The following is a 26,492-nucleotide window of genomic DNA, read 5'->3' on the forward strand; positions in this document are numbered from 1 at the left end:
TTTAATACCATGGTATACCGTGAAACCGGTTACCGCTGCAACCCTACTAAGGATGCCTAAATCAAAGTGAACAAGGGTGTCGCCATGTTTTCCTGATGTGATCAGTGTACGGATGAATCAGTGTAAGGACATGAAAAAGGTCTTTTTACGCCGCGGGGAGCCACTAGATCCCATAGGCACAGTGTAGAAACTCTATGTGTACCACACAATCATAATTCATATATAAGGCACTGTCAATTTTTGAGAAAATGTAATTATTTTTAATGCGCCTCATAGTCTGAAAAATACAGTAAGAGTTTCAGGGTGCCTGCATGTCTATGTTAGCTTCTGTCTCTCTCAGAACAGCATGTTACCGTCATCACTACTATGACTTTATTGTAATAATTCGAAAGATATTTCCTTTTTGCCACTGTTGTTTTTGGCTTGCTCATGGAGGAGGATAGTTTTTTTTTTTACTGTTTTTTAAGATGCACACCTCAGAAACAGCTTTGCTGCATTCCAGCCAGGCGTGTTTGAGAGCTGAGAACTTTTGAAACCATCCGTAGCAGTGAGAGCTGAAAAACATCGGCCTGTGGAGTGCTTCAGTTCTAACTTTGAGGATTAGAGACCCTCAGAAATGTTGGAAACCCCCCACTCCATTACATCAACAACCGTATATGTCTGTCACCAGAGGTAGGTCATAACCAGCTACACTCACTTCTCAACTCTTAAGTAAAGGTTTGATGACTCTTATTAAGTGTGTAAGTGTAAATATACAAGGAAACTATGGTGAATTAAGGTTGATTAGGACCTTAATTAGCTATATAATATGTATTTTCTAATGTATTTGCTGAGGCCTAGATGTGAAACCAGAAAAGAAATCAAAATTTATCTTCAATATTACAAAAAAACAGATAATTTGCTTGACCGCTTTGTTTCTGATATTGGAAAGAAAGCCATTAATCAACACTAATTTGTTTTCCTATTAATCCAGTTCAGTTATTACAAGAGCTCTAATTATGGAGTTTTAGGTTTGGGTCTACAGAAATCAGCAATCAGGTCACATGGTCATCATGGCATCTTTCAAGGTGTTGGATCTAAATATTAGGCAGCGAGTGAACAGCCTGTTCTTGAAGTCAGAACATCTCCAAACTCCATCAGGCAGGTCTTGTGTGGTGGTAGAGGTATGCAGTGGACAGTAATTGATGCTTGTAGAGGCCCCACCTCCAAAATAAATATATATATATATAAAATATATAAAATTATCTGTTACACCAGATAATTATCTTGCATCACTATATTCCTTTAGAACATCAATCTGCCCATGATAATTAGCCACCAGGCTGAATCTGGCACATTTACATTATGAAATAAGGCTGTTGATTAATGTGTATTGTCCCAGTTATTTAAATAAATAAATCAAATTAAATCAAATATTTCATGGGGTGCTTCGAAAAGTCAGATATTTGGTAGGTGGTTATAATCCTATGCCTGATAAATGTAGAAGTAAGACTTGCTGTAAACCTGCATCTGTGAGCTGATGTATCAGAACCGAGTCGCTGCGCTTTCCTCCGAGGGTGCTGTGATGCTACACGGTAATGCTGCATATCGTCGCTATCCAATAAAAAAAAAACCAAGTATCTCCATTTTTGATGATTTTTAGTTTACTACATAATTTGAACAGATAAACTGTCCTTCACACTGCGCCAAAATTTCTTGACGAATGCAAGAATTGACTTTAATTGACTTTAATTGAAAGTTTAGAAGGTTTTTTCTCTCTCCTGTAAAGTTGCTGTTTTGGAGATACTTGTTTTTTATTGGACAGCGACAATATACAGCTGAGTAGCAGCTAAATGATTCTTCAAAGGCCTGTTAAACAATGGTACTATATGGTACTACACTTAAAAGGGTTTCACTATATTAAGTCCCTCTTTTTGTTAAGATTGTAGGAGAACTTCTACCTTCATTTCTCTTCTTTTTATTAAAAACATCTAGGAACAACAATTTTATCTTCTAAAAAAAAGTTTGTGACAATATACATACACGTCTTTTTTTGACCTTGTACATTTTTTCTCCTATCTTTTTTATGATTTAAACTTTACTTAAATTGTTCTTTTAGTGTGAAGTGTGAGGTGATGAACCAACCACCAGAATGAAGACCTAATGGACCACTATATCCCACTATATCTCACGTTTCTCTTCAAGACCCGCATACTGTCAATCAAAGCTCAGCCCTAGTCTTTAGTCTCTGCCCTGCTGTAGGTGGGTCTTAGCCTCTGTTCTCCTTACAGTAATTAGCCTGGAACATCCAGCGCACGGACTGTGTAACAGGAGCGCACACATTCATATTTAATCTGCTGTTCAACATAAGGACGTACATATGGGTTACGCTGTAAGGTGAACTTAACCTCTATATATAGTGTACTTGTCTATATAAATATACCAGTGCATCTAAAAAAAAAAAAGAATATAATTAAACAGTTACTTTATTTCAGTAATTCAGTTCAAAATGTGAAACTCATATATTATATAGATGTATTAAACACACACAGAGTGATCTATTTTTTGCTGATGATTATGGTTTACAGCCAATGAAAACCCAAATATTAGTGTCTCCGAATATTTTAATATTATATAAGACCAATTGATACTTTTGGCAGTGTGCCAAATCCTGCTGGAAAATGAAATCTGCATCTCTATAAAAGTTGTCAGTTGACTTTGGACTTGATAGAACACAGTGGACCAACACCAGCAGATGACATGACTCTCCAAACCATCACTGATTGGTGGAAACTTCACTCTAGACCTCAAGCAGCTGGTGGTTTTGTAGCACCAACAAGTGGTTTTGTAGCACTTTTCCATGCTGATGTAGCTCAACAGCTCGTTTGACGGCTCTTGAAGAGTCTCTTTTGATCACGGTCGAGTGCTTGTAAAATAATTTGGGGCGATTGCATCACTCTGATGGTGAATTTCAGTATGAGTGAGTTTACATTAGAACTCAAATAAACATAGTCAGTAAGTGTCTACCTGTAATTAAGTCTATATAACATTAGAATACTAAACCCAAATAAACATAAAGAAGAAAGTCAGTGTTCAGTGAGAGTGTCTACCTGTTATTACATCTATACAACATTAGAATAAATGCAAATAAACATTAATAAAGTCAGTGGTCAGTGAGAGTGTCTACCTGTAATTAACTCTATACAACATTAGAATACTAAACCCAAATAAACATAAAGAAGAAAGTCAGTGTTCAGTGAGAGTGTCTACCTGTTATTACATCTATACAACATTAGAATAAATGCAAATAAACATTAATAAAGTCAGTGGTCAGTGAGAGTGTCTACCTGTAATTAAGTCTATATAACATTAGAATACTAAACCTAAATAAACATAAAGAATAAAGTCAGTGATCAGTGAGAGTGTCTACCTGTAATTAACTTTATACAACGTTAGAATACTAAACCTGAAATAAACATTAATAAAATTGTAATTATGTCTATATAACATTAGCATAACCCAAAGTTAATTACAAGTAGACACTCTCACTGAACACTGATTTTATTAATGTTTATTTCAGGTTTAGTATTCTAACGTTGTATAAAGTTAATTACAGGTAGACACTCTCACAGATCACTGACTTTATTCTTTATGTTTATTTGGGTTTAGTATTCTAATGTTATATAGAGTTAATTACAGGTAGACACTCTCACTGATCACTGACTTTATTCTTTATGTTTATATGGGTTTAGTATTCTAATGTTATATACAGTTAATTACAGGTACACACTCTCACTGATCACTGACTTTATTAATGTTTATTTGGGTTTAGTATTCTAATGTTATATAGAGTTAATTACAGGTAGACACTCTCACTGACCACTGACTTTATTAATGTTTATTTGCATTTATTCTAATGTTGTATAGATGTAATAACAGGTAGACACTCTCACTGAACACTGACTTTCTTCTTTATGTTTATTTGGGTTTAGTATTCTAATGTTGTATAGAGTTAATTACAGGTAGACACTCTCACTGATCACTGACTTTATTCTTTATGTTTATTTGGGTTTAGTATTCTAATGTTATATAGAGTTAATTACAGTTATGGTACTGGTTTTTAACTTTATAGAACATAGCCAGCTCTGATGAATGTAAACTCACTCATAGTAAAATTTACCATCATTAGAAAACTAAAACCTAATAGATGCTAAATTAGTTAAAGTGTCTACCTGTAATTAACTCTATATAGCATTAGTATACTAAGCCCAAACAAATATTAAATAAGTTATAAAGTGTCCGTATGTAACTATGTGTATATAAATAAAGTTTAAAATTAAAGGTAGACACTTTTACTGACCACTGACGTTATTAATGTTTATTTGGGTTTAGTATAATGTTATGTTGCTTGGTGTGTATTGTACCTGAAAATTAACTTCTCTTCTAATAGTCCATTTTGACAAAGGTGTGTGTGTGTTTAAATGTGTTTAAGTGTGTGTGTGTGTGTATTTGACAGTGAATGACTGTAACACTCAGACTGCTTTCATGTGTCAAACACTATCAATAGCCGTATTAATGGTTAATTAGATCCAGTCTTTTACACGTGTGAGAAAGTGTGTGTGTGTGTTTGATTGTGTAGTTTGTGTATTGTGTGTTTTTGATGTTGTAAATCTAGCACAGTTAAGAGCACAGCTCCTCTAGAACCCTCTATTTGGTCTGAAAGTGACTCTGGAAGCGACTCTGTGGCTCCTGGGCTGTAAAGTTAGTTTTAAATGTGTTATAATTGTGTTTTCTCTCAGTGTAAAGTGGGCTGGCAGTGCCGGGGCTGTTTGGGTGGGTGGGTGTTTGGGAGGCGGGGGGTTAATGCGAATACACACCCGAGCAAACAGACTGGATCTGGGCTGACAGCATGTCATTCATTATGCTAATTAAAGGTAGTTGTGATTTCAGGAATGATGGGCCTCTTTTTTACAGGAATGGAATTAAAGCCTGTGAGGACTGAGGTGTTCCTCAGGGTTCAGTACTTGGCCCAACTAACATCATACATAAATCAGCTAAAATCTGTTCTGGGGTCACGTTTAACTCATATATTTAGCTGTAGGAAAATTTTTAATACCCTGGAAATTGGTTATTTATTTAATTTAGACAAGGCAAGTTTATGTATATAGCACATTTTATACACAACAGTCATTCAAAGTGCTTTACAAATTAGAAAAAACAAAGAGAAGTCAAAAAAAAAAACATGTAAAAGAATAACACTAAAAATAGAAATGAAAATAAAATAAGAATAAAACATGACTAAAACAAAGAGAAATTAAATCAAATTAAAAACACATAAAAGAACAACAATGAATTGGAAATAAAATAAGAATAAAGCATTAATAAAACACGGTTCAAACATGATTAAAAAATATATGTGTATATATATTTAAAAAAAACAGGGAAAATTAATAAAATTCACTAGAATAAAAGTGCCATTACAGAATAAAAGTGTAGGAGCTGCAGTGTTTTAAGCCGAGCTGAAGGCCTAGCATTTACTTTATACTACTTTATAAACATATGTTTACATGTAGGAAACTTAAGAAATGTATTTCAGTCAATCATGGAATTTATTGACTTATTGTAATGCATTGAAGAGATCACAGGAAATTTCACATATTTGTTTTATTCACACACCAACCACAAATTCAGCCTATATCACATTACAGTTTACACTACAATATTAGTGAAATTTTACAGAATTTAAATAATAAAAGCCTGTGTGGATTATGGTGTTCCTCAGGCTTCAGTACTGGGCCAAACTAACATTTAAAATTAATCCTAACAACCTGAATGCTCTACTACATAGTCATTTTTGTTTAATTTCATTTGTTTTTTCCTTTTTTTTTTAGATTTGTCCTAAAAGTTAAGCAGCAGATAATGTTGTAAACATTTTTCTTTTACAACTGCAGGAAAATGACACTTGTTCATTCGGTTAAAAAAGACTAAAAAAGCTAATATTTTTTAAAAGTTTGTATTATCATTATTTAAATTAATTAGATCATACTGTTTGATACAAGGTAATATTTATTATGAACAGTGTTAAAAACAGCAACTGTGTAAAAACTACATATACCTGCGTCCAAAATGCCACAGGAAACGTTTTATCAAAATGCAAAAAAAAAAAAAAGTTGAGTATTTGTTAGTTTCAGAGTTTCTTAAAGTCCAGTACTGGGTCAAACTAGCATTTCACGAATATCTGTTGTTATTTTTTTGTGCAAGTTAAACTAATATCTGTTCTTTTGCATATTGGATTGATGAACTATTAATTTGCCATTCAAAATTATTTGATTAAATGTTTGCATAATAGAGTAGATTTCTGCAAAGTTTTCTTGTTGACCTGTAATAAAATTAAACATTTAGAAATGGCTTTTTTAAAAAGTTTTTAGTGTATTTTTCTTATCATTACTTTAACCAAATCTATAGCCTGCACCACACTAAAATCGAATCACAATAAAAGTATACCCGTAACTGTGTAAACGTGTAAAAATCGCTCTTACCTGCCGCCTATTTTTTATATATATAAAAATACATTTTCAACAATTTAAAGATTTTTTTTGTTTTTGTTCCGCCAGTCTCTTCACACGTGCGAAAGTCTCTGTGTAGGATGTTTCGTGGAAAGTTTGGATAATTATAGCAAAAAATACAAATAAGTGCAAAAAGCAGTGCGCCTTTTTTTCCCTGCGCGCTTTTTTACGCACAAAAGTGCCGCTCAGGCTCAGAGTTCAGCACTCGTGTTAGAGGAGGTGTATAAAAAAAGAAAGAGAGAGAGAGAGAGAAAGAGAGAGAGAGAGAGAGAGAAAAGCTGGAAGCTCAGATAAACCCATTGCAGAGCTCTGACAGTTTGAGGAGTGGGATTGAGTGGGGGATTTTATGCATCATCGTTTTAATAAGTAACGACAATTTACAAGAAGTAGGAACAAGCCAACACACACACATATTTCACTGTGGCGCGTTTAGTCCCGCTGATCCCGTGGCTTTGCGGCGCGCCTCTGCGGGATTAGACACACACCCGGGACAATGAGGAGGGTTAGCGGCGGCGGCGAGTGTGCGCGCGCGGTTTAACCAGCTTTAACAGTGCAAAAAAGCTGAAATAACCAATGTATCTTGTTTAGATCTGCGTTTTAAAAACACTAAGAAAACTAATAATCCAACAACAAACAAACCGCAAAATTTTAAAATTAATTTATAAACTGATTTTATATTTGTTTGGTTTTAATTTGTGTTTGCGCAAGTTTTGAGTTTTCCGAAATGTGTTCCAAAAACTCAAACTTAGTGCAAACATCTTAAATTATTTTTTTTGTTTGCACGTTTTTATTCGTTTTATTACTTGTTTAGTTTTTTGCAAGTGAATTTATGAAAATGGATGAATTAAACTTTTATCTTAATCGCAAGCTCTGGCCGTCCGCATTAGCCGTGGTTCTAAGTCTAAACCTGAAATGCTCTAAATTAAATATTAAGTAGTAGATCGAACATAATTCATATCTATTTTACTTTAAATAAGTTTAAATCAACTTCTGTCACGTTTTCCTACTTTGTTTAGCCTACCTGTGAATTGCCTTTGACATTTTGTTGATATTATTGTCCTTCTCTCTGTTTGGCTACATTTTTAACGCGTTAAAAATTCATCGCATGTTGTACTGTAACATTTGTGAGTTTTGCAGAACGCTAAAACTATTTTTAAAATTCTTGCAATTCCTGCAATTATTCTAAATGTGTCCAATTGTGAAGCATTGCATTTTTAAAAATGTGTTAAAATACAGCGACTGCAAAAAATATTTTTTTAAAAATGTTTTAAAGCACTTTACTGACTTCATAGCAACAGCATGGCAAAGAAACTCCCCCCGACTTGTCTGTTTGTCTGTATGTTTGCTAATGATGCTGCAAAAAACTGAAATCTTGTGTTTACATTGTCGGTTATTAATTAGGCTAATCTGTATCGCCGTGTCTGTGTTGTGGTCTCTAGTGGGGTTTAACTCTTAAGGCACTTCCCTAAATCAGCACTGTTCTCAATCTAAGAACACTAATAATAACAATATTGGTCAATATTTATCTGCTTTAAATTCATTTTATTCTAACAAATTCTAAAAAAATAAGCTTTTTGTTTGAACTTTTATTGGATCTAACTAAGATTTAAACAGCGTTCTAATAGTTTTATACTTTATTAGAAAAAATGCACCAGAAATGTTCGTAATGCAGAAGCGTCATAATCACATTGGACGTTGCCGCTTTGCCATGGTCCTTGTGATTGGCCGGCTCGCTCACCCGTGAGGAAAAGGGCGCATTTTGATTGGCTGGAGTGAACGAGGTAGGCGGGGATTTTTGACCCACAGGCGGAGGGGGCGTCAAAAAAGTCGATCGATCTCAATTCGTCAACATCATTGGCAGGAGCGCGTGTGGGAGAAAGATGAGTTTGAGGTGTTTTTGATCGTTCGTGTGCTCATTTATTTAGACCACCGCGATTGAACCGATTTGTTCTTCTTAATCTTCTTAAGGGAGTATTCTAGAGTTTGACTGTGGAGTCCAGGCTTCAGCAACAATCTGTTTTTTGCCCAATTTGTTTAAATTGGTTTTCTTGCGTGCAAAAAAAAAAAAAAAAATCTAAGGGACGCCTTCCTTAGTTGCGTGGATTTTATCTTCGGAAAGTGGATAACCAGGAAACAAATCTATAGGTAAGGACTTTTATTTTTGTTTATCTTTTTAACAAGTTTATTGTTCTGGTAAATTGCTTACAAATTTACTTACTTACTTAACCCTCCTGTTACAGCAATACTGTTCCTTACCTCTAACAGGTAATGGTTCGATTAGGATAACTTACTCGTTGTATATATATATATATAAAAATACATGTTCAAATCTTTTTTCAAAGTTTTACTACTTTATTACTTTTGAAATAACATTGCAATTTAGTTTTAGGTTTTGCAGGGAGTGGTTTGCAAATATGTGAGATGAACCATTTTTATATTATATGTTGATTACAGTAATAAAGGGAAGCAGAAGAAGAAGTTTCATACTAAAAAATACTTTCAATTATTTTTCCTAGATCTTCAAACTGTAAAACAGATTAATTTGACCCATAACATAACAGGAGGGTTAAGTGACGGCTATTTTTAAACGTGCGAATTAAAATGTCTACTACTGTAAGCATCCTAAATAAAACAAAAGTAAAACAAAGGGAGCATTTTTTACGCTACAAATTAAAATGAGATAATTGTAAAAAAAAAAAAAGCCGCACAATTAGCAAATCACTTTTCTCAGAAAATGTTTACTTTATTTTAGGGGTGAAATCGTGTCAATACGCCCAATCTCGAACCCAGTGGGACGCATTTGCGCTCTGTATGCGTGAAGCCCGTGGTGAGTTTGGGTTTGGGGGGTCGTGTGATTTGTTTAGTCGATAAGGTTTCTTCTGTAAATGGAGTTCCCCCTGAGCTCAATCTAAATAGCTAAACAGGGATGATTTGCGCAGTCGCTGCTGATTTCCATTTGCTTAAAGCTGCAGCGTGGATCTGCTGGACCTTAACGGGGCCTTTCATAGGCATGAGGAACCGCAGAGAAGCGCACCACGAACTTTACAGAAACTTTTCTCCTCATACATCTGTACATCTTCTCCAGAACAATGGCCATGAAGAGAAGATAAAAACCTCCCACTCCATTTAGACTCGATTAGCGAGGCCTGCCTGTTTTACCTGCAGGGAGAAATGTAGAGAATAATTAAAATTAAGCGTTAGGTGTTTAAAATGAAAAACTTAAAGGAAACTAAAATTTAAACTAAATACAATTTAGGTAGGCCACAGTTTGTTTTCATGTAGTTCAGATAACAATTTTTACTTTGATCATTATATTTGTTTTAGTTAAAAAGCTTATATTATATTTTATGTTAAAACTCTTAATTACAAATATTTAAATATTTTAACCATTATATCAATCTCTAAAAGTAAAGTAAACATAACGTCAACGTAACTGTGATGACCACGACTGAAAAAAAAAAAATAATAATAATTATTTAGAACTTCGAACTTCCTGAAATAAATTCTAAACTAAATAGCCAAAACTGTAGTCTTCCAGTTTACGTCAGTTAACATCACAGTTTAAGTGTGTATTTTTTTTCTCATTAAATAGATGTGCTGCATTTGTTTATTTTTAGTTTATTTTTTAGTTTTAAAAGGGCACATTTTCTCATTTTAAAAATATAAATATATTTTTCTCTTCAATCACTAAATAGCAAAAACCTTCCATACCACCTTTTATAAGCTTGACTATTTTAGGCACTGCATTTTGAATTAGGATTATTATCAAAGGATTTATGCAAAAGATTATGCACACTGAGCAAGTGCAATGAGTTCACCTCCTCCACTAATACACACTTTTAGCACATTATAAAGCAAACTCACATTAAATATGTCGTTTTACATATTACAGACCATGTGTTTATTTATTTTGTTATTTGTTATTATTTTGTGTTATCTGTGTAGAAAGAAATAATATATTTAAGTTTGTATGAGTGCCCAAACTTTGCATAAGTCCGTAGAAATTTGCCTGTGCATTTTCAGTAAGCAAATGTAACACATTATTTATGCATATATTCATATGGTATGTAACGGTAGAAGTTTACTGTTTCAACACGTTTAATTAGTTTTTTCTAACTTCTTTAAATTTTGCAACGTAATTAATTAACAACAAAAAAAAGATTTTACTTCATTACAAAGTACTTTAAACGCTTTAGCATAAATACGTACATAAATTATCAGAGTTGTAAAGTTGATCAGTGTTTATTCGGACCGCTCTAATAAACACTCTAATAGTCGATACTTGATAAAAGTTTTGATCATTTCAGCCCCAGACTGATCAAACCGTGTCCCGCAGCTGCAGACAGGCCAATTAGTGCCGCGGAGGGTCTTGATTAGTGGGCTGTGAAATAGCTGGTGATGGTGGGACGGTGATTACTCACGATTTACTCACGCGCTGGGTTTTCTTTAGCGATCGCTGAAGGGTTTGGACGTGGATTCACACGCGCGCTCATTACGGGGCGATTTGGCGGCGAAGTTAAAATTAAATCGGGTATTAAACAGTATTTGAAAATGGTCATGTTTTTTATTTATTTATTCCGTTTTACTCAAAAAATAAACAATGGATATTTGTGCAATTGCGAAGTAGAACCAATACTCTTTTAATTCTCTTGAACAACCTCTTAGTTAAAAAACTTTTTTGTGTGTGTAAAGCTTTAAAGAAGTGGATATAAAGGGATATACAGTAATGTGCAAAAGTTTTAGGCTTCAAAGCAAATTACACTAATTCATTTATCTCAGCAATATGACAGTTTTTACCTGAAAAAAGCACCACATATGATTTTAACAGATGCAAATAAACAAACATACAGTAAAACCTAACAGGGAATTTCTCATTTTAACTAAAGTATGTTATATCATGTGAGCCAAGCTGAAGTACAAAGTGTAGTTCAAGATTTCTTCTGGATGCCCTCAGCCAGCATCAGCAAACCTCACTAAACATCTTTTGCAAAAAGTTAGTGTATGGAATCTCTTAAAGATTTCGCGCGATTTTTTTTTACTTTTCACATTAACGCGACTTCAAAATTTAATTGAGCGACACAAGAGAAAAACAACACTTTTTAAACTTTTATATCCAATTCTGTAAAACAATGTTCGTGCAAAATGCTGGAGTGAGCATGGAAAAACATAAAAATAAAATATTGTGTGTGATGTCCCAAAGAACCCTTCGTAAAACTTTTTTTTAAGAGTGTTCTTTGAGCGAACTTCTGTTGGATCTTTGAAGAACCTTCTAAAAGTTTTAGAAATTTTAGTTTCTTTTCGCTTTTAAGTTATTTTACAGTATATAAGTCTATTTTTATATTTTTTTACGGCATCTTTCAAATAGCAAAAAAAGTGGCACATTTGTTTTTGGCTAGTCTAGGTTAACTTCTCGCAAAATTCGCCAAAATATTTATTTATTCATGTATTTTCACTACAATTTTCCACTAAACCCACACTTATTGTAGGTTCTGCACTCTGAAGCACTATGTGGAGCTTTATTAATTCATTAACTGAACGTTGTTCAGTAATAAGCGCTGCACGTGACTGTTAATGACTAAAGGTATGTGTTTTGTGTTGCAGGTGTGTGTTGAGGAGGTGTGTGTGTGTGAGGATGATGTCTTACCTGAAACAGGGCCCGTACGCCATGAACGGGCTGGGGCTCGGGGGCGCGCCCATGGACCTGCTGCACCCTGCCGTGGGATACCCAGGTACCCATATATATACACTATATACACATATATAAACACTATATACACATATATAAACACATATATACACACTACATACACATATACCCACGTACACACACATATATATATATATATATATATATATATATATATATATATATACTTATACACAGATACACATATATACACAATACACACAAACATACACTGATATAGTGGGTTGTCTTAAACACAAACAACACACATACAGACCCAATACATAAACAAACATTCTTAGCGATCTTTGGTTCAACAAATCATAAAAATAAGCATATTTTACTACATTTGTCTGAAATACAATTGTTATGCACAAGTTTTGGCACCATTGCTCAAATTGAATGTTTTCTTTATTTTATTATTTTCATAAATTGAAGCACAAAATAAATGTGCATAATGTTTGTCACTATAGACACAGATTTCTATAGCACATTCTATAGCATTTTTTTTTTTAGCATAATCTGGTTGCAAATGCAATGGCACTTTTTATGAACATTTTAAATTATAAATTCTTACGTTTGCAGAACAAACAAAATACACTTTTCATAATGTTAAATTCAGAAAAAATAGAAAATGTTTTCTATTGCAACAAATTTTAAAATAGTGCAGAAAATTGCAAAAGTGCAGAAATTGTTTAAATATTTTTTACTTTGAAACATGGGTGACCAAAATCATGCACAAGACTGTAGTTCAGCACTAGCTTTAGATCTTAGATTGACCATATATTGTAAACATATCCTAAATAGAAATCATTTTTAAAAAGTGCAGAAAAGTTTAAAATGTTTTTTTAAAACTAACAGTCCACAACATTTGTCCTGGTTTTAAACATGAGTGTCCAAACTCAAGCACAAGACTACAGCTCAGCACTAGTTTTAGTTTTATATCTCAGATTGACTATATATTATAAACGTATCATATATGTGTAGTTATTTAATATATAAATTAAATATTTGTCTGTTTGTTTGTTATTAAAGCAAATCCTCGTAAGCAGAGGAGAGAGAGGACGACGTTCACTCGAACTCAGCTGGACATTCTGGAGTCCCTCTTCGCTAAAACGCGTTATCCTGATATCTTCATGAGAGAGGAAGTGGCTTTAAAGATCAACCTGCCGGAATCTAGAGTACAGGTACGCACACACACACACACACACACACACACCTGATACATAACACCCTGTTCAGTCACACACAGTTCAGGTGGATCAGCAGGCTCGAGTTCTACACAGTGGAACTTTACAGGAGAAGAAAACAAAAACCTACTGAACTTCCAATGGAAGTCAATGTAAAACCATTTAGTTCTACTTATATTTTGGAGGATTTCTATTGGTCTATTTATTATAACATTTAGACACAATGTACAGAACACCTGCCAGACTCACAACAAAAAGGACAAAAAGTAAAAACAGTCAAAAACATCAGAACTAAAGATAAAAGCATGACATTTACAACACATCTATATAGCAGTTAATACTGTTTATTATAGATTATAGTACAGTGTTTGATTGTACATCTCATTTAGTGATGCATAACTAAATGTTTATAACAAAAAATACCAAAAAGATAATGTAGCTAACAAGCAACTAAAGTTAAGATGATTATTTCCAGATCTGGAAGAAATTAAAAGACCACTTCAGGTGGTTTTTAATCACAGTTTTCATGAATCTTGGCATGTTCTCCTCCACCAGTCTTACACACTGCTTTTGGATAACTTTATGCTGCTTTACTCCTGGTGCAAAAATTCAAGCAGTTCAGTTTGGTGGTTTGATGGCTTGTGATCATCCATCTTCCTCTTGATTATATTCCAGAGGTTTTCAGATTGATAAAATCAAAGAAACTCATCTTTTTTAACTTCTGATTCTTGCCCAAGGACTTCCTGTTGCTCTAGTATGATTGGTTTGCCAGCTTAGGAATTGCACCATAGTCAAGGAACAGGGAAGGCAGTGGTGTTATCCACTACTCCACACCGTTAACCATATAATACATAAAAAGTATGTCTGAGTGTATGTTTGAGTGCTTAAGAGTTTGTGTTGATCATATCTTTTTTTTCTTTCTTTCTTTCGTTTCTGCTCAGGTTTGGTTTAAGAACCGCAGAGCGAAGTGCCGGCAGCAGCAGCAGAGCACCAGCAGCAACAACAGTGCCAAAATCAGACCCGTAAAGAAAAAGTCCTCTCCGTCACGCGACAGCCCCGGTTCAGAGAGCAGCGGACAGTATACGCCTCCGGCCGTGTCCAGCACCAACTCCTCTTCATCCTCGTCCTCGTCTTCATCATCTTCAGGATCGAACCCCTCAGGTTTGGGAGGACTAGGGATGAGCGGGAGCTCCGCTTCCGGTACCACGCCTGTTTCGTCCATCTGGAGCCCTGCACCCATTTCGCCTCTGCCGGCACCTGCCAGCCTACCAGACCCGGCACCACCGTCCAGCGCCTCCTGCATGCAGCGTGGCGTGTCTGCGGCGACCGGCGTACCCTCGTACCCCATGTCCTACAACCAGACGACCGGTTACACCCAGGGTTACCCGGGTGCCACCTCCGGGTCGTACTTCGGTAACATGGACTGCAGCTCGTACCTGGCGCCCGTGCACGGTCACCCGCACCACCACCATTCCCACCACGCACAAATCGGCTCATTGGCAGGCACCGGCGTGTCTGGGCACCATCACCCGCACCACCCACATCATCTCAGCCAAAGCAACGGGCACCACCATCCACACGCCCACGCTCACCCGCACCAGGGCTACGGCAGCTCAGGGCTGGCATTCAGCTCCACGGACTGCGTGGATTACAAAGACTACAAAGACCAGCAGGCAGCAGCCGCTGCCGCCTCGTCCTGGAAACTGAACTTCAGCTCAGACTGCTTGGACTACAAAGACCAGGCCGCCTGGCGCTTTCAGGTTTTGTGAGTTCCTTTCTTGCTGAATTTGATTCTTGTTTAAAAAAAAAAAAAAAGACAAAACCCTCGCCCCCACATTGAAGACGTTTTTGAAGACGCTCGGATTGGGAAGCCCAAGCTTTTCTCTACGGATTCCTAAAAATTATACCTCCAGACCCGAGACTTGAGCCTGAACTCTGAACTCTTGAGCTGTTCCTCTTACTGTAGCCCTCACCAAAGTTTCTACTGAAGTAATGAATGCCTTTTGTTTGGTCCTGTTAAAAAAACAAGGTTCTGCTGTAACCTGAAACCTGAAACCCACCCGGTCCTGCTTTACTGGACCTCGATTGACCAAGATTTTGAGACAAAACGCAAACAAAAACTTACAAAACCCTGCTGATGCCATCAAGAACCAGATTGGTGCTGTGATGTTGCTGCGAGTGCGCTTTTTGTGAGTGTGTGTATGTGTGTGAGAGAGAGAGAGAGAGAGAGAGAGAGAGTGTGTGTGAATGCATGAATGTGTGTGTGAGTGAGTGTGTGTAAAGAAAGTAATAATTCTGTGATTTCACCTCGTTTCTTCTTGTGAAAATGTGCTGATACGTTTTACATTATGTTCATTAAATAAAGTAAATCAGTATAAATGCTTTGAATGCTTTTCATTTTTCCCATTCCACTTTTTCTTTTACCTTCTCAAATATGGTGTCCCAAAATAGTCTTAATATGAATAGGAGCTAATTTTGTGTCCCATGTGTTCGCATGGACAACTCCAGCCAGAAGTTGCCGGTCACGATCATTACCCCCCACTGTGAGTAATGTCCACTGTGGTTGGTAATATCATCAGCCATATATGGTGTATTTCTGGTACACGTGTGACACTGTGGATGGAGGAATGTTAAATACCTGCACTTAAAACTTCAAAAATAGACAATCCCATCTATCTGCACCCACTATCAGACCTAACTTCCATAAACTCCGCCCATCTCACTCACAAGAGAGCACCTTAAAACTTGTACAGGTGTTGGTATTCCCAAGTCCCAGACTTTTGCACCAGGAGTGATTAGCATAAAGTTATCCAAAAGCAGTGTGTAAGACTGGTGGAGGAGAGCATGATGCCAAGATGAATGTTTCAAACTGTGAATAAAAACCAGGGTTATTCCACCAAATATTGATTTCTGAACTTTATGAATATGAATTTGTTTTCTTTGTATTATTTGAGGTCTGAAAGCTCTACATCTTTTTTTTGTTATTTCAGTCATTTCTCATTTTCTGCAAATAAATGCTCTAAATGACAATATTTATATATATGGTTGCACATATGGGGGTTGCAGAAGAGGTACCCACTATATTAACTGCATGCCACTGATAAATACCATAGTCAAAGCTGGTAAAATGGTTAAACGAAATCGACACTTTGGTTGAATATAATGTTTTAGATTTCTAATGTTATATAGAGCAAATTACAGGTAGACACTCTCATTGATCACTGACTTTATTCTTTATGTTTATTTGGGTTTAGGATTCTAATGTTATATAGAGTTAATTACAGGTAGCCTTCCCTCATTGACAATGTTTTTTATGGGTATATTGTATTATACTGTATACAGTTTTACATGGTAAAATCATGTTAGACATTATAAAAGACCAAATAAGGGGATTCAAATAAGGACAAAAATACACACACACATATACACACACCTTTTAAGTACACACACACAGTGTGACGGTGAGTTTGTTTATCCAACAAGAAAAGCACTAATCACGATTTTAATTAACATGGTTTTCTCTGGTTTTCCCAGAGTTGCCACATCCGCCATACAGCTGAGTAAACAGGCTGGTGTGTGTGTGTGTGTGTGTGTTTGCCCTGTCGAGTCCCACTGGGGTTTTTCTGAGCTGGTGTACAAACAGTGCAGGATTTGGTGGATCTGCATCAGACAGATCTGCTAATCTCTCTCAGCGCTACGGCTACGCCATGCCCGCGTTTACACTGTAAACACCTGTTTATCCTCAGCAGCTCATCACCACACATCTACCTCACCTTACACTGTACTACCTCACACTCAACTACCTTCTCCTTACACTGTACTACCTCACATAATGGATGGGACTAAAATTAATGGAGGACCATGGAGTTTAGAGAAAAACAATAGATAATTCAGGTTGTCTGAGAAAAACACGTACATGGTCGTTCTGGATGGTAATAAAATCACAGAGGACCCCCATAAAAAATTAAATTAGCCCAGAACCCCCTGAGAAACTAATCCCGTCCAGATAGGGCTATATACTGTATTACTTTGCACTAAACTACACTCAGAGATTCTGGTCCATATTGACATGAGAGCATCACGCAGTTGTTGCAGATTTGTCGGCTTCACATCAATCATGCAAATCTCCTGTTCCACCACATCCCAAAGCTGCTGTATTGGATTCAGATCTGGAGACTGTGGAGACATTCCAGTAGAGTGAACTCTTTCATTTTCATGTTCAAGAAACCAGTCTGTGATGATTCGCGGTCATCTTTATGACATGGAGCATTATCCTGCTGGAAGTAGCATCGGAAGATACAGGTACACTGTGCTCATAAAGGGATGAACGTTCAAGGTTGAACGTGTTGTGCTGATGTTCAGAGATGCTCTTCTGCAGACCTCGGTTGTAACGAGTGGTTATTTGAGTTACTGTTGTTGTTCTATCAGCTCGAACCAGTCTGGGAGTATCTCTGTAAACCCTAGAGATGGTTGCGTGTGGAAATCCCAGTATATCAGCAGTTTTTGAAATACTGGCACCAGCAACCAACCATGCCACGTTCAAAGTCACTTAAATCACCTTTTCGTCCTCATTCTGATGCTCTCATGGTTTGAACTGCAGCAGACCATCTTGGCCATGTCTACATGTCTAAATGCATTGAGTTGCTGCCATGTGATTGGCTGATTCGACATTTGCGTTAATAAGCAGTTGGACATGTGTACCTAATAAAATGGCCAGTGATTGTACATACTGTGTATGACCTGCCGTCCTGACAAAAAGTATGAAACGTGTGTGTGTGTGTGTGTGTTACTCTGAGTGCAATGCAACCTGTAGCTGACCTGTTCACTGGTTTTAGGAGCCACTGAGGCATGACACCACCATGCTGCCATCACACGTCCATGGGCAGATACCTATCTGTGCCAAGCAGAAATAGAGAGAGAGAGAGAGAGAGAGAGAAAGAGAGAGAGAGAGAGAGAGAGAGACAGTGGGGGCGAGAGAGGACTATGATCAACAGAGGCTTAAGGATGAACATCAGATTTTGGGCATCTATCAACAAGCACTGAACCTCTGGTATCTCCTGTTGTTCTGCTACACACACACACACACACACACACACTTTGTATCTGTTGATACAAACAGAGAGTCAAACAGAGGACAAAGTCAAACCACCTGCCTGGCTTGTCTAGTACCAACGTTAGAGAACTACTCAACAGAACACGACTCTTTAGAACCGATAAACCATCATGAACCGTTGAGCATCATGCCTAATGCAGGAGTGGGCTATAAAGGGGGTGTAACGCCCCCCCAGTACTGAGCTGTGAAGCAGTGGGAAAATTGTTTTGGATTGGATAAGTTGATGAGTTAGAGATGATGAGGTGAGGTGGTGATAATCACCTTCAGACAGCCCGTACCTGTTTTGCTTAATCTTATTTATTCTTAACTTTTATTCTTTATTTTAGTTTTTCTTTTAGTTTTTTATTTCCTTTCTTTTTCTTTCCTTATTTTATTATTATTTTAAATAGTTTTTTATTATTGTTTTTGTTTTACTTATTTAAATTTTCTTTTATTATTATCACTATTTTTATTATTATTGCTTTTATTTTGTATTTTTTTAGTTCATTTATTTATTTGTATTTCTATTGTATTATTTAAAAGTTAGTTTTAGCTAATTTTAACTAATTTGTGTTGTATTAAACTTATTATCTTTTTATCTTAATTTTTTATCAGTTAAACTTAAATTAAGCTTTATTGTTATTATTCGTTTTTTTGTTTATTGTAATTCTATTTTTATTTTTTATCTACTTTTATATTTTATTTACTGTTATTTTAAAATAATTGTAAAAAAAAAAAAGAAAAAAATATTTTCTCTGTTATGTCAATCCTTGTTTCTGTAAATGCTTAGCTACATTGCAAATGAGGGTTCCCCTTAATGTATTTCCGAATCAAATCAAAAAAAGGTTGATTAATTGATTGATTGATTGATAATCCAACATCCTGACCTCAGTAACTCTAGTTCATTTTACTGAATGCAAGCAAATCCTCACACCAATGTTACAGAAAATTGTACACATCAGCAAACACCTTAGCAACCAATAACGTCACCAGAGAAACACATCAGCGAACATCTCAGCAACCACCAAGAAGTATCGAAACACCTTTCCATTGCTACATCCTAGCAATTAACAACTCTGCCATCACAACACCTCATCAACCAGCTTGCAGCACCATTAGTAATACACAACTGTACCACATCCTCTCAGTAACCACCTAGCAACACCATAGCAACTGCCTTGCAACATTTTAGCAACTAGTAGCTGAAGCATAGCAACATCTCAGCAGCCACCTAGCAACACCTTAGTTACCAACAACTGTACCACAACCTTTTAGTAACCACCTTAACAACTAGTAGCTGAAGTATATCAACACCTCAGCAGCCACCTTAGGCACACATTAGCAACCAACAGTTGCACCACAGGAACATCTCAGCAAACACCTAGCCACACCTTACCGACCACCTAGTCACACCTTAGCAACTGCCTTGCAACATCTTAGCAACTAGAAGCTAAAATATAGCAAACACCACAACAGCCATCAATAATCACCCTTAGCAACTAACACCTGTACCATAGCAACATCTCAACAAACACCTAACCACACCTTACCAACCACCAAGCAACACCTTACCAACCACCTAGCCACACCTTTGCAACCAACATTGTGTACCAAAATAACACATCAGGAACCACATCTTACCAACAACCAAAACTTTTACCGACCACCTAGCCACACCCTAGAAATCAACAACTGTACCATGATATCTCAGCAACCACCTAGCTATTCCTTACCATCCACCAAATACCTACACACCTACACACTCACAGAACTACACTCTCTAGTTATCTGTGGAATTTTTCTTTAAACAAAATCCACGGTTGCCACTGAAGCCCCTCCTCCTGCAGGAGTGAAATGAAACTGGCTGGAGCTTCTTCTGCCCGGGCTGGGAGTGTGCAGGGCTGCAGGTTGGCACTGCTGGGCACTGCAGGGGGGCTTCTGGGGGCTCAGAGCTGAAGAGTGGCTGCAGTGCAGCTTCACCAGCTTCACCCTCAGAATAAGTGTGAATAATGAATGAATGCCATTCCACATTAAACCAATATCGATCCGCTCTGGTTGAGCTGAATTAATGTTTCATGTTTACGTTTAAAGTGTGTGTGTGTGTGTGTGTGAATTAGTCGAGGGATATGCTTTAACACTATAATAAGGTAATATAGGACCGTTTACGGCTTACAAACTGATACTCAGCTTTTCAGTATTACCACACTTTTCCCTTTTAAGTATAGTGGAGTACAGAGTAAAATATTATAGGGATATATTAAAAACATATGAAAGTAAAGGGAGTGTAGGGTATTTTAGCTAGCCATGGAGTACTGTTGTAGTACAGGATGGTGTCGGAAGTACGGGATGTATAGGCTAGTGTAGGGAGTATACATAGTACCATGTGGTATAGGGCAGTATAGAAATTATATGGAGCATTGGCTAATACAGAATGGGTGTAGAAGGTACAGGAAGCATAAAAAATATTGGGTAGTGTAGAGAGTATAGGGTAGTATTGGGAACATAGGGAAGTAAAGAGAGAATTGGGTAGTATTGGAAACATAAGGAAGTAAAGGTAGTATAGGGGAGTATAGGCTAGTCTACAGAGTATAGGGCAGGGTAGTATAGGTAGTAGAAGGTGGTATAGGTTATTATAGGCAGGATAGGTTTGAGGTAGTATAGGGACAATAGGGTACTATAGGGAGTATAGGGTATTATAGTGAATATAGGCTAGTATAGGTACTATAGGATAGTATAGTTAGTATAGGGTAGTATAGAGAGTATAGGGTAGTATGGGGAATAGTGTATTATTGGGAACATAGGGAAGTAAAGAAAGTTTAGGGTATTATAGGGAGTATATGTTGGTATATGGAGTATAGGGTAGTGTGGGGAGTATAGGGGAGTATAGAGTAGTATTAGGAACAATAAGTAAAGGTGGTAAAGGGTAGTATAGGGTAGTATTGAGAGAATAGGGCAGTATAGGGAGCATAGGGTATTATCGGGAACATAGGAAAGTGAAGAGAGCATAGGGTGGTATAGACAGTATAGGATAGTATAGGGTAGTATAGGGAGTATATGGTAGTATAGGGAGTATATGGTAGTATAGGGAGTAAAGGGTAGTATTGTGAACATAGGGAAGTAAAAAGCATATAGGGAGCAAAGGGTACTATAGGGAGTATAGGGTAGTATTTGAAACATAGGGAAGTAAAGGGAGTATAGGGAACTATAGGGAGTATAGAGTAATATAGAAAATATAGGGAAGTAAATGGAGTATATGGGAGTATATGGAGTATAGGGTAGTATTTGGAACATGGGGAAGTAAAGGTATTATAGGTTATTATCGGGACTATAGGCACTATATGGTAGTATAGGGAGTATATGGTAGTGTATGGAGTATAGGATAGTATTTGGAACATGGGGAAGTAAAGGTATTATAGAGTATTATCAGGAATATAGGCACTATAGGGTAGTATAGGGAGTATATCTTAGTATTGGGAACATAGGGAAATAAAGAGAGTATATGGTAGTATAGAGTAGTATAGGGAGTATAGGGTAGTAAAGAGAGTATAGGGAACTATAGGGAGTATAGGGAATTAAAGGAAGTGTAGGGTAGTATGGAGAATATAGGATCGTATAGGAAATATGGTGTAGTATGGGATAATATAGTGGTTGTATATGGTATGTTGTAAATGTATGGAACAGGGTAGTAGTGTTGTATAGGGTAGTAAAGGTGACATATGGTTTTATAAAATAGTACAGGGAGTGTAGAGTAAGAGAGGGTAATGTAGGGAATATAGAGTAGTATAGTGGAATATAGAAACGTATAGGGGAGTATAGGGAATATAGGGTAGTAGTTTTGTATAGAGTAGTACAGGGGTATAGGGTAGTATAGGGGAGTATTTGGCAGTATTACAGAGTCAATGGTATTATAGGGTCCTAAAGTGGGTATAAGGTATTATAGGGAGTATATGGGACTATAGGGGAGTATTAGAGAGTATAGTCACAATTTGCAATTAATTTATTTCCATTTTGGCATTTTTTTCTTAGCATTTTTTTCTTGGCATTTTTTTTAAATTCTCCTCTTTTTTTTTTTTTTTTTTTTTTTGCTTTTTTCTCGTTCACTATTGTTTATGTGTTTCAGCACATTTAGCACTTATTAGCTCCATAGCTTTCACTTTGAAACTGTACACCCTCACACACACACAACACACACACAAAACACACAACACACACACACACACACACCCTACAGCCCTGTATGTTTTACACAACATCTTTTCAGCAGCAGTGTGTGAGTGTTGTGTTTTCTGCTTTGTCCTGCATGCCTCTGCGTGTGTGAAAGCCGATCTCCTCCAAGCCTTTGGGTGCTGTCAGGGTTTTGATTGGCGGGTCAGGTGAGTGCAGTGGGATTAAAGGGTGGTCCGGCATAAACAGACCCTGAGCTGTGAGTCCAGTGCAGCCCAGAGGCTGGAAGTGGGCAGTGATTACTTCCAGATATCGAGAGTTAAAACAGTGATTGTGTGTTTGGACTTTCCTCGGTACTTAATAATTTAGTCATAGTACTTTTCCTTCCAGTCAAGTTCACTCTTTAAAATAATAGTTCTTCTTGTTTTTCAATATTATAATACATCACCATTTCTGCGTAGAGTATGTATTAGTGAGGAATTAGTAAGAGGTGGTGCACTATTCTACTGTGCATTGATATCTCAGAGTTCATCACTACACACCTCCAAACTTCATGTAGTTTCAGAGTTCATCACTACACACCTCCAAACTTCATGTAGCTTCAGATTAGTTCATCACTACACACCTCCAAACTTCATGTAGCCTCAGATTAGTTCATCACTACACACCTCCAAACTTCATGTAGCTTCAGATTAGTTCATCACTACACACCTCCAAACTTCATGTAGCCTCAGATTAGATCATCACTACATACCTCCAAACTTCATGTAGCTTCAGATTAGATCATCACTACACACCTCCAAACTTCATGTAGCTTCAGATTAGATCATCACTACACACCTCCAAACTTCATGTAGCTTCAGATTAGATCATCACTACACACCTCCAAACTTCATGTAGCTTCAGATTAGATCATCACTACACACCTCCAAACTTCATGTAGCTTCAGAGTTCATCACTACACACCTCCAAACTTCATGTAGCTTCAGAGTTCATCACTACACACCTCCAAACTTCATGTAGCTTCAGATTAGATAATCACTACACACCTCTAAACTTCATGTAGCTTCAGAGTTCATCACTACACACCTCCAAACTTCATGTAGCTTCAGATTAGTTCATCACTACACACCTCCAAACTTCATGTATCTTCAGAGTTCATCACTACACACCTCCAAACTTCATGTAGCTTCAGAATTCATCATCACTACACACCTCCAAACGTCATGTAGCTTCAGAGTTCATCACTACACACCTCCAAACTTCATGTATCTTCAGAGTTCATCACTACACACCTCCAAAATTCATGTAGCTTCAGATTAGTTCATCACTACACAACTCCAAACTTCATGTAGCTTCAGATTAGTTCATCACTACACACCTCCAAACTTCATGTAGCTTCAGAGTTCATCACTACACACCTCCAAACTTCATGTAGCTTCAGAGTTCATCACTACACACCCCCAAACATGAAATGGCTAAAATAAAAAAACAGATGCAGAGCTTTCAGACCTCAAATAATGCAAAGAAAATAAGTTCATATTTATAAAGTTTTAAGAGTTCAGAAATCAATATTTGGTAGAATAATCCTGGTTTTTAATCACAGTTTTCATGCATCTTGGCATCATGTTCTCCTCCACCAGTCTTACACACTGCTTTTGGATAACTTTATGCTACTTCCTGCGCAGAATTTCAAGCAGTTCAGTTTGGTTTGATGGCTTGTGATCATCCATCTTCCTCTTGATTTTATTCCAGAGGTTTTCAATTTGGTAAAATCAAAGAATTTATAATATAAGAGGCCTTTTACTACTCCCTAATCCCAACACACACACACAGCTCCAGTCAATTTATCCTCAGTGGCTAATTAAACGACTGGGTGAAACGTCAGTGCCCCCCTCCTCTCCTCTATCCCTCTATCTCTTCACCTCTCCTCCCCCCTGCTCCTCTCTCGCTCCCTCCTTTTGTGCACTTTAAAGTGGTCGACGGAGTGTTCATAATTTGTTGCTCTCTGTTCTCTCCCTCTCTCTCTTTCTCTCTCTCTCATCTTCCTTAAGTGAGCAGGATGGGGTCTTTCAGGGCGTCACCCACCCCTGTTCCCCTCATTCTTTCCCTCTCTCCTTCTCTCTGTTCTTTTCTCTCCCTCTCTCCCTCCTTTTTCTGATCCCCTTTCATGCTCCGTGGCTCCAGTTCCACCCTTTCAATTTGGACTCACCACAGCGCCACTTTCACAGCGACTGGACTGGAACTGTTGCTATCTTTGTGATCTTCCCCAGTGCGGCAGTACTGTGGAGTGTGTGTGTGTGTGTGTGTGTGTGTGTGTGTGTGTGTTTTATACGTTTTAGGACAAAACTGAAAACTAAGAATCATTAAGTATTTGCTATAAATTATTCAGTTTCTGCTGAAAATGATAATTAATTTACTAATTATTATTAAATTACTTTAAATGATAAAGTTTTTATTTTTTTTAAACAAATATGTTATTCAATATTAAATACTAATTATTTAACTATTTAATTGACTATACATTAATTTATATTAAGTGATCACACATTTTGTTTCATAAACGACTATAAATTATTTTATTATCTACTTTAAGAGACATACTTTACAAACCTTTACTTTTACTTACTACAAATTAATTAATTTATTACATTGATTTGTACATTATACAGTATCTACTATAAATGATTCAGCAACTGCTATAAAACATACAGGATCAACTATAATTGTTCATTAATTACTATTACTATTATTATTCAGTATCTACTATAAATGATTCAGAAACTTCTGAAAATAATACAGTATTTACTAAAAATATTCAGTACCCATATTATTCAGAAAATTACAAAATGATTTAGTACTTATTTATAACTTACTTATAAACTATTATATATGTACTATACATTTTTGATCCATTATAAAATCACAACTGAGAAGAATTTCAAAGTTTACCACAAATTATTCAGTATCTACTAGAAATTATTTAGTATCTACAAAAAATTATTCAGAATTGCTATAAATTTGTTTTTAATTTCTATAACAAACCAATTTAAATATATTATATAGTATTTACAATATATTATTGACTATAAATTAATCATTCTCTACAAAAAAACTATTTATTAACTAAATTCTTTCTACTACAAAAAATATATATTTATTTAGCAAAACTTCTAAAAATTATTTACTAATCGAATTATAGAACACAAATATGTAATTTCACCAATTATAGGGAGATATGCTTTAGAATGTAGGGTTGAATTTTTATAAAATAGTGATAAATAATTTCTAAATCATTCTTTAAAAGGTTTAGTTATAAAAAAACATAAAGCATGTTTGTGAGGTAGAGTCTGATGGTTGTAAATAAAGTAAATAAAGAACTGGGTGTTTATGGGTATAAGAGTAAGAGATTACCTGTTCCTAATAAAGTGGCCGGTTGTTGTGGTGTGTGAGGAGCTGTATCTGTGAGGTTGATCAGGTCTTTAGGATGAGAAACAGCACTATTTGGTCCGGTTAAAACAGTAATCACACTCAGGTTCGGATCAAAAGAACCGGTCCTAACTGGTCCTAATCGAACTCTGCAGTGGTTCACTTGTGGTGAGAACGTGATCCGTTCTCGATCCGACCCAGCCATTAAATATAGTCCATTTATTTGAGCTAAACTGCTGATAGGGCGCAGTTTAAACTAATATATATTAGCCAGATAACGCTAATTACCACAGCTATGAACAAACGCTGTATCCATGCTGTTTACACGCACGGTCTGTGCTGCGTTCACTGCTCACTGCTGCATTATCCGGTTTACTACATACACA

The 26,492-nt window shown here is 36.4% G+C and overlaps 1 protein-coding gene and 2 long non-coding RNA genes across 3 annotated transcripts; 1 reads left to right on the plus strand and 2 right to left on the minus strand.

Moving 5' to 3' along the window:
- Nucleotides 1-8,601: 8,601 nt before the first annotated feature.
- Nucleotides 8,602-26,177, minus strand: LOC111193512 (uncharacterized). The gene is made up of 4 exons (XR_007427915.1): nucleotides 26,092-26,177; nucleotides 18,240-18,315; nucleotides 12,190-12,256; nucleotides 8,602-9,704 (listed from the first exon to the last, which is right to left on the minus strand). It is a non-coding gene; the product is annotated as an uncharacterized LOC111193512 (long non-coding RNA).
- Nucleotides 8,609-15,800, plus strand: otx2a (orthodenticle homeobox 2a). The gene is made up of 4 exons (XM_007260603.4): nucleotides 8,609-8,690; nucleotides 12,147-12,274; nucleotides 13,267-13,418; nucleotides 14,363-15,800. The coding sequence occupies exons 2-4, from the start codon at nucleotides 12,178-12,180 to the stop codon at nucleotides 15,188-15,190; spliced, it is 1,077 nt and encodes a 358-aa protein (XP_007260665.3). The 5' UTR covers nucleotides 8,609-8,690; nucleotides 12,147-12,177; the 3' UTR covers nucleotides 15,191-15,800.
- On the minus strand, nucleotides 22,695-24,146 carry LOC125785567 (uncharacterized). Its single transcript, XR_007427914.1, has 3 exons — nucleotides 24,059-24,146; nucleotides 23,727-23,766; nucleotides 22,695-23,683 (listed from the first exon to the last, which is right to left on the minus strand). It is a non-coding gene; the product is annotated as an uncharacterized LOC125785567 (long non-coding RNA).
- Nucleotides 26,178-26,492: the final 315 nt, after the last annotated feature.

The sequence above is a fragment of the Astyanax mexicanus genome, chromosome 21 (assembly GCF_023375975.1).
Source record: "Astyanax mexicanus isolate ESR-SI-001 chromosome 21, AstMex3_surface, whole genome shotgun sequence".
NCBI classification, from domain to species: Eukaryota; Metazoa; Chordata; class Actinopteri; order Characiformes; family Acestrorhamphidae; genus Astyanax; species Astyanax mexicanus.

Coding starts and splice junctions, on each gene's coding strand:
- otx2a (XM_007260603.4), top strand. CDS start 12,178: ATGATGTCTTACCTGAAACAGGGCCCGTACGCCATGAACGGGCTGGGG. Junction 12,275..13,266: donor CCCTGCCGTGGGATACCCAG/GTACCCATATAT, acceptor TTGTTATTAAAG/CAAATCCTCGTAAGCAGAGG. Junction 13,419..14,362: donor TGCCGGAATCTAGAGTACAG/GTACGCACACAC, acceptor GTTTCTGCTCAG/GTTTGGTTTAAGAACCGCAG.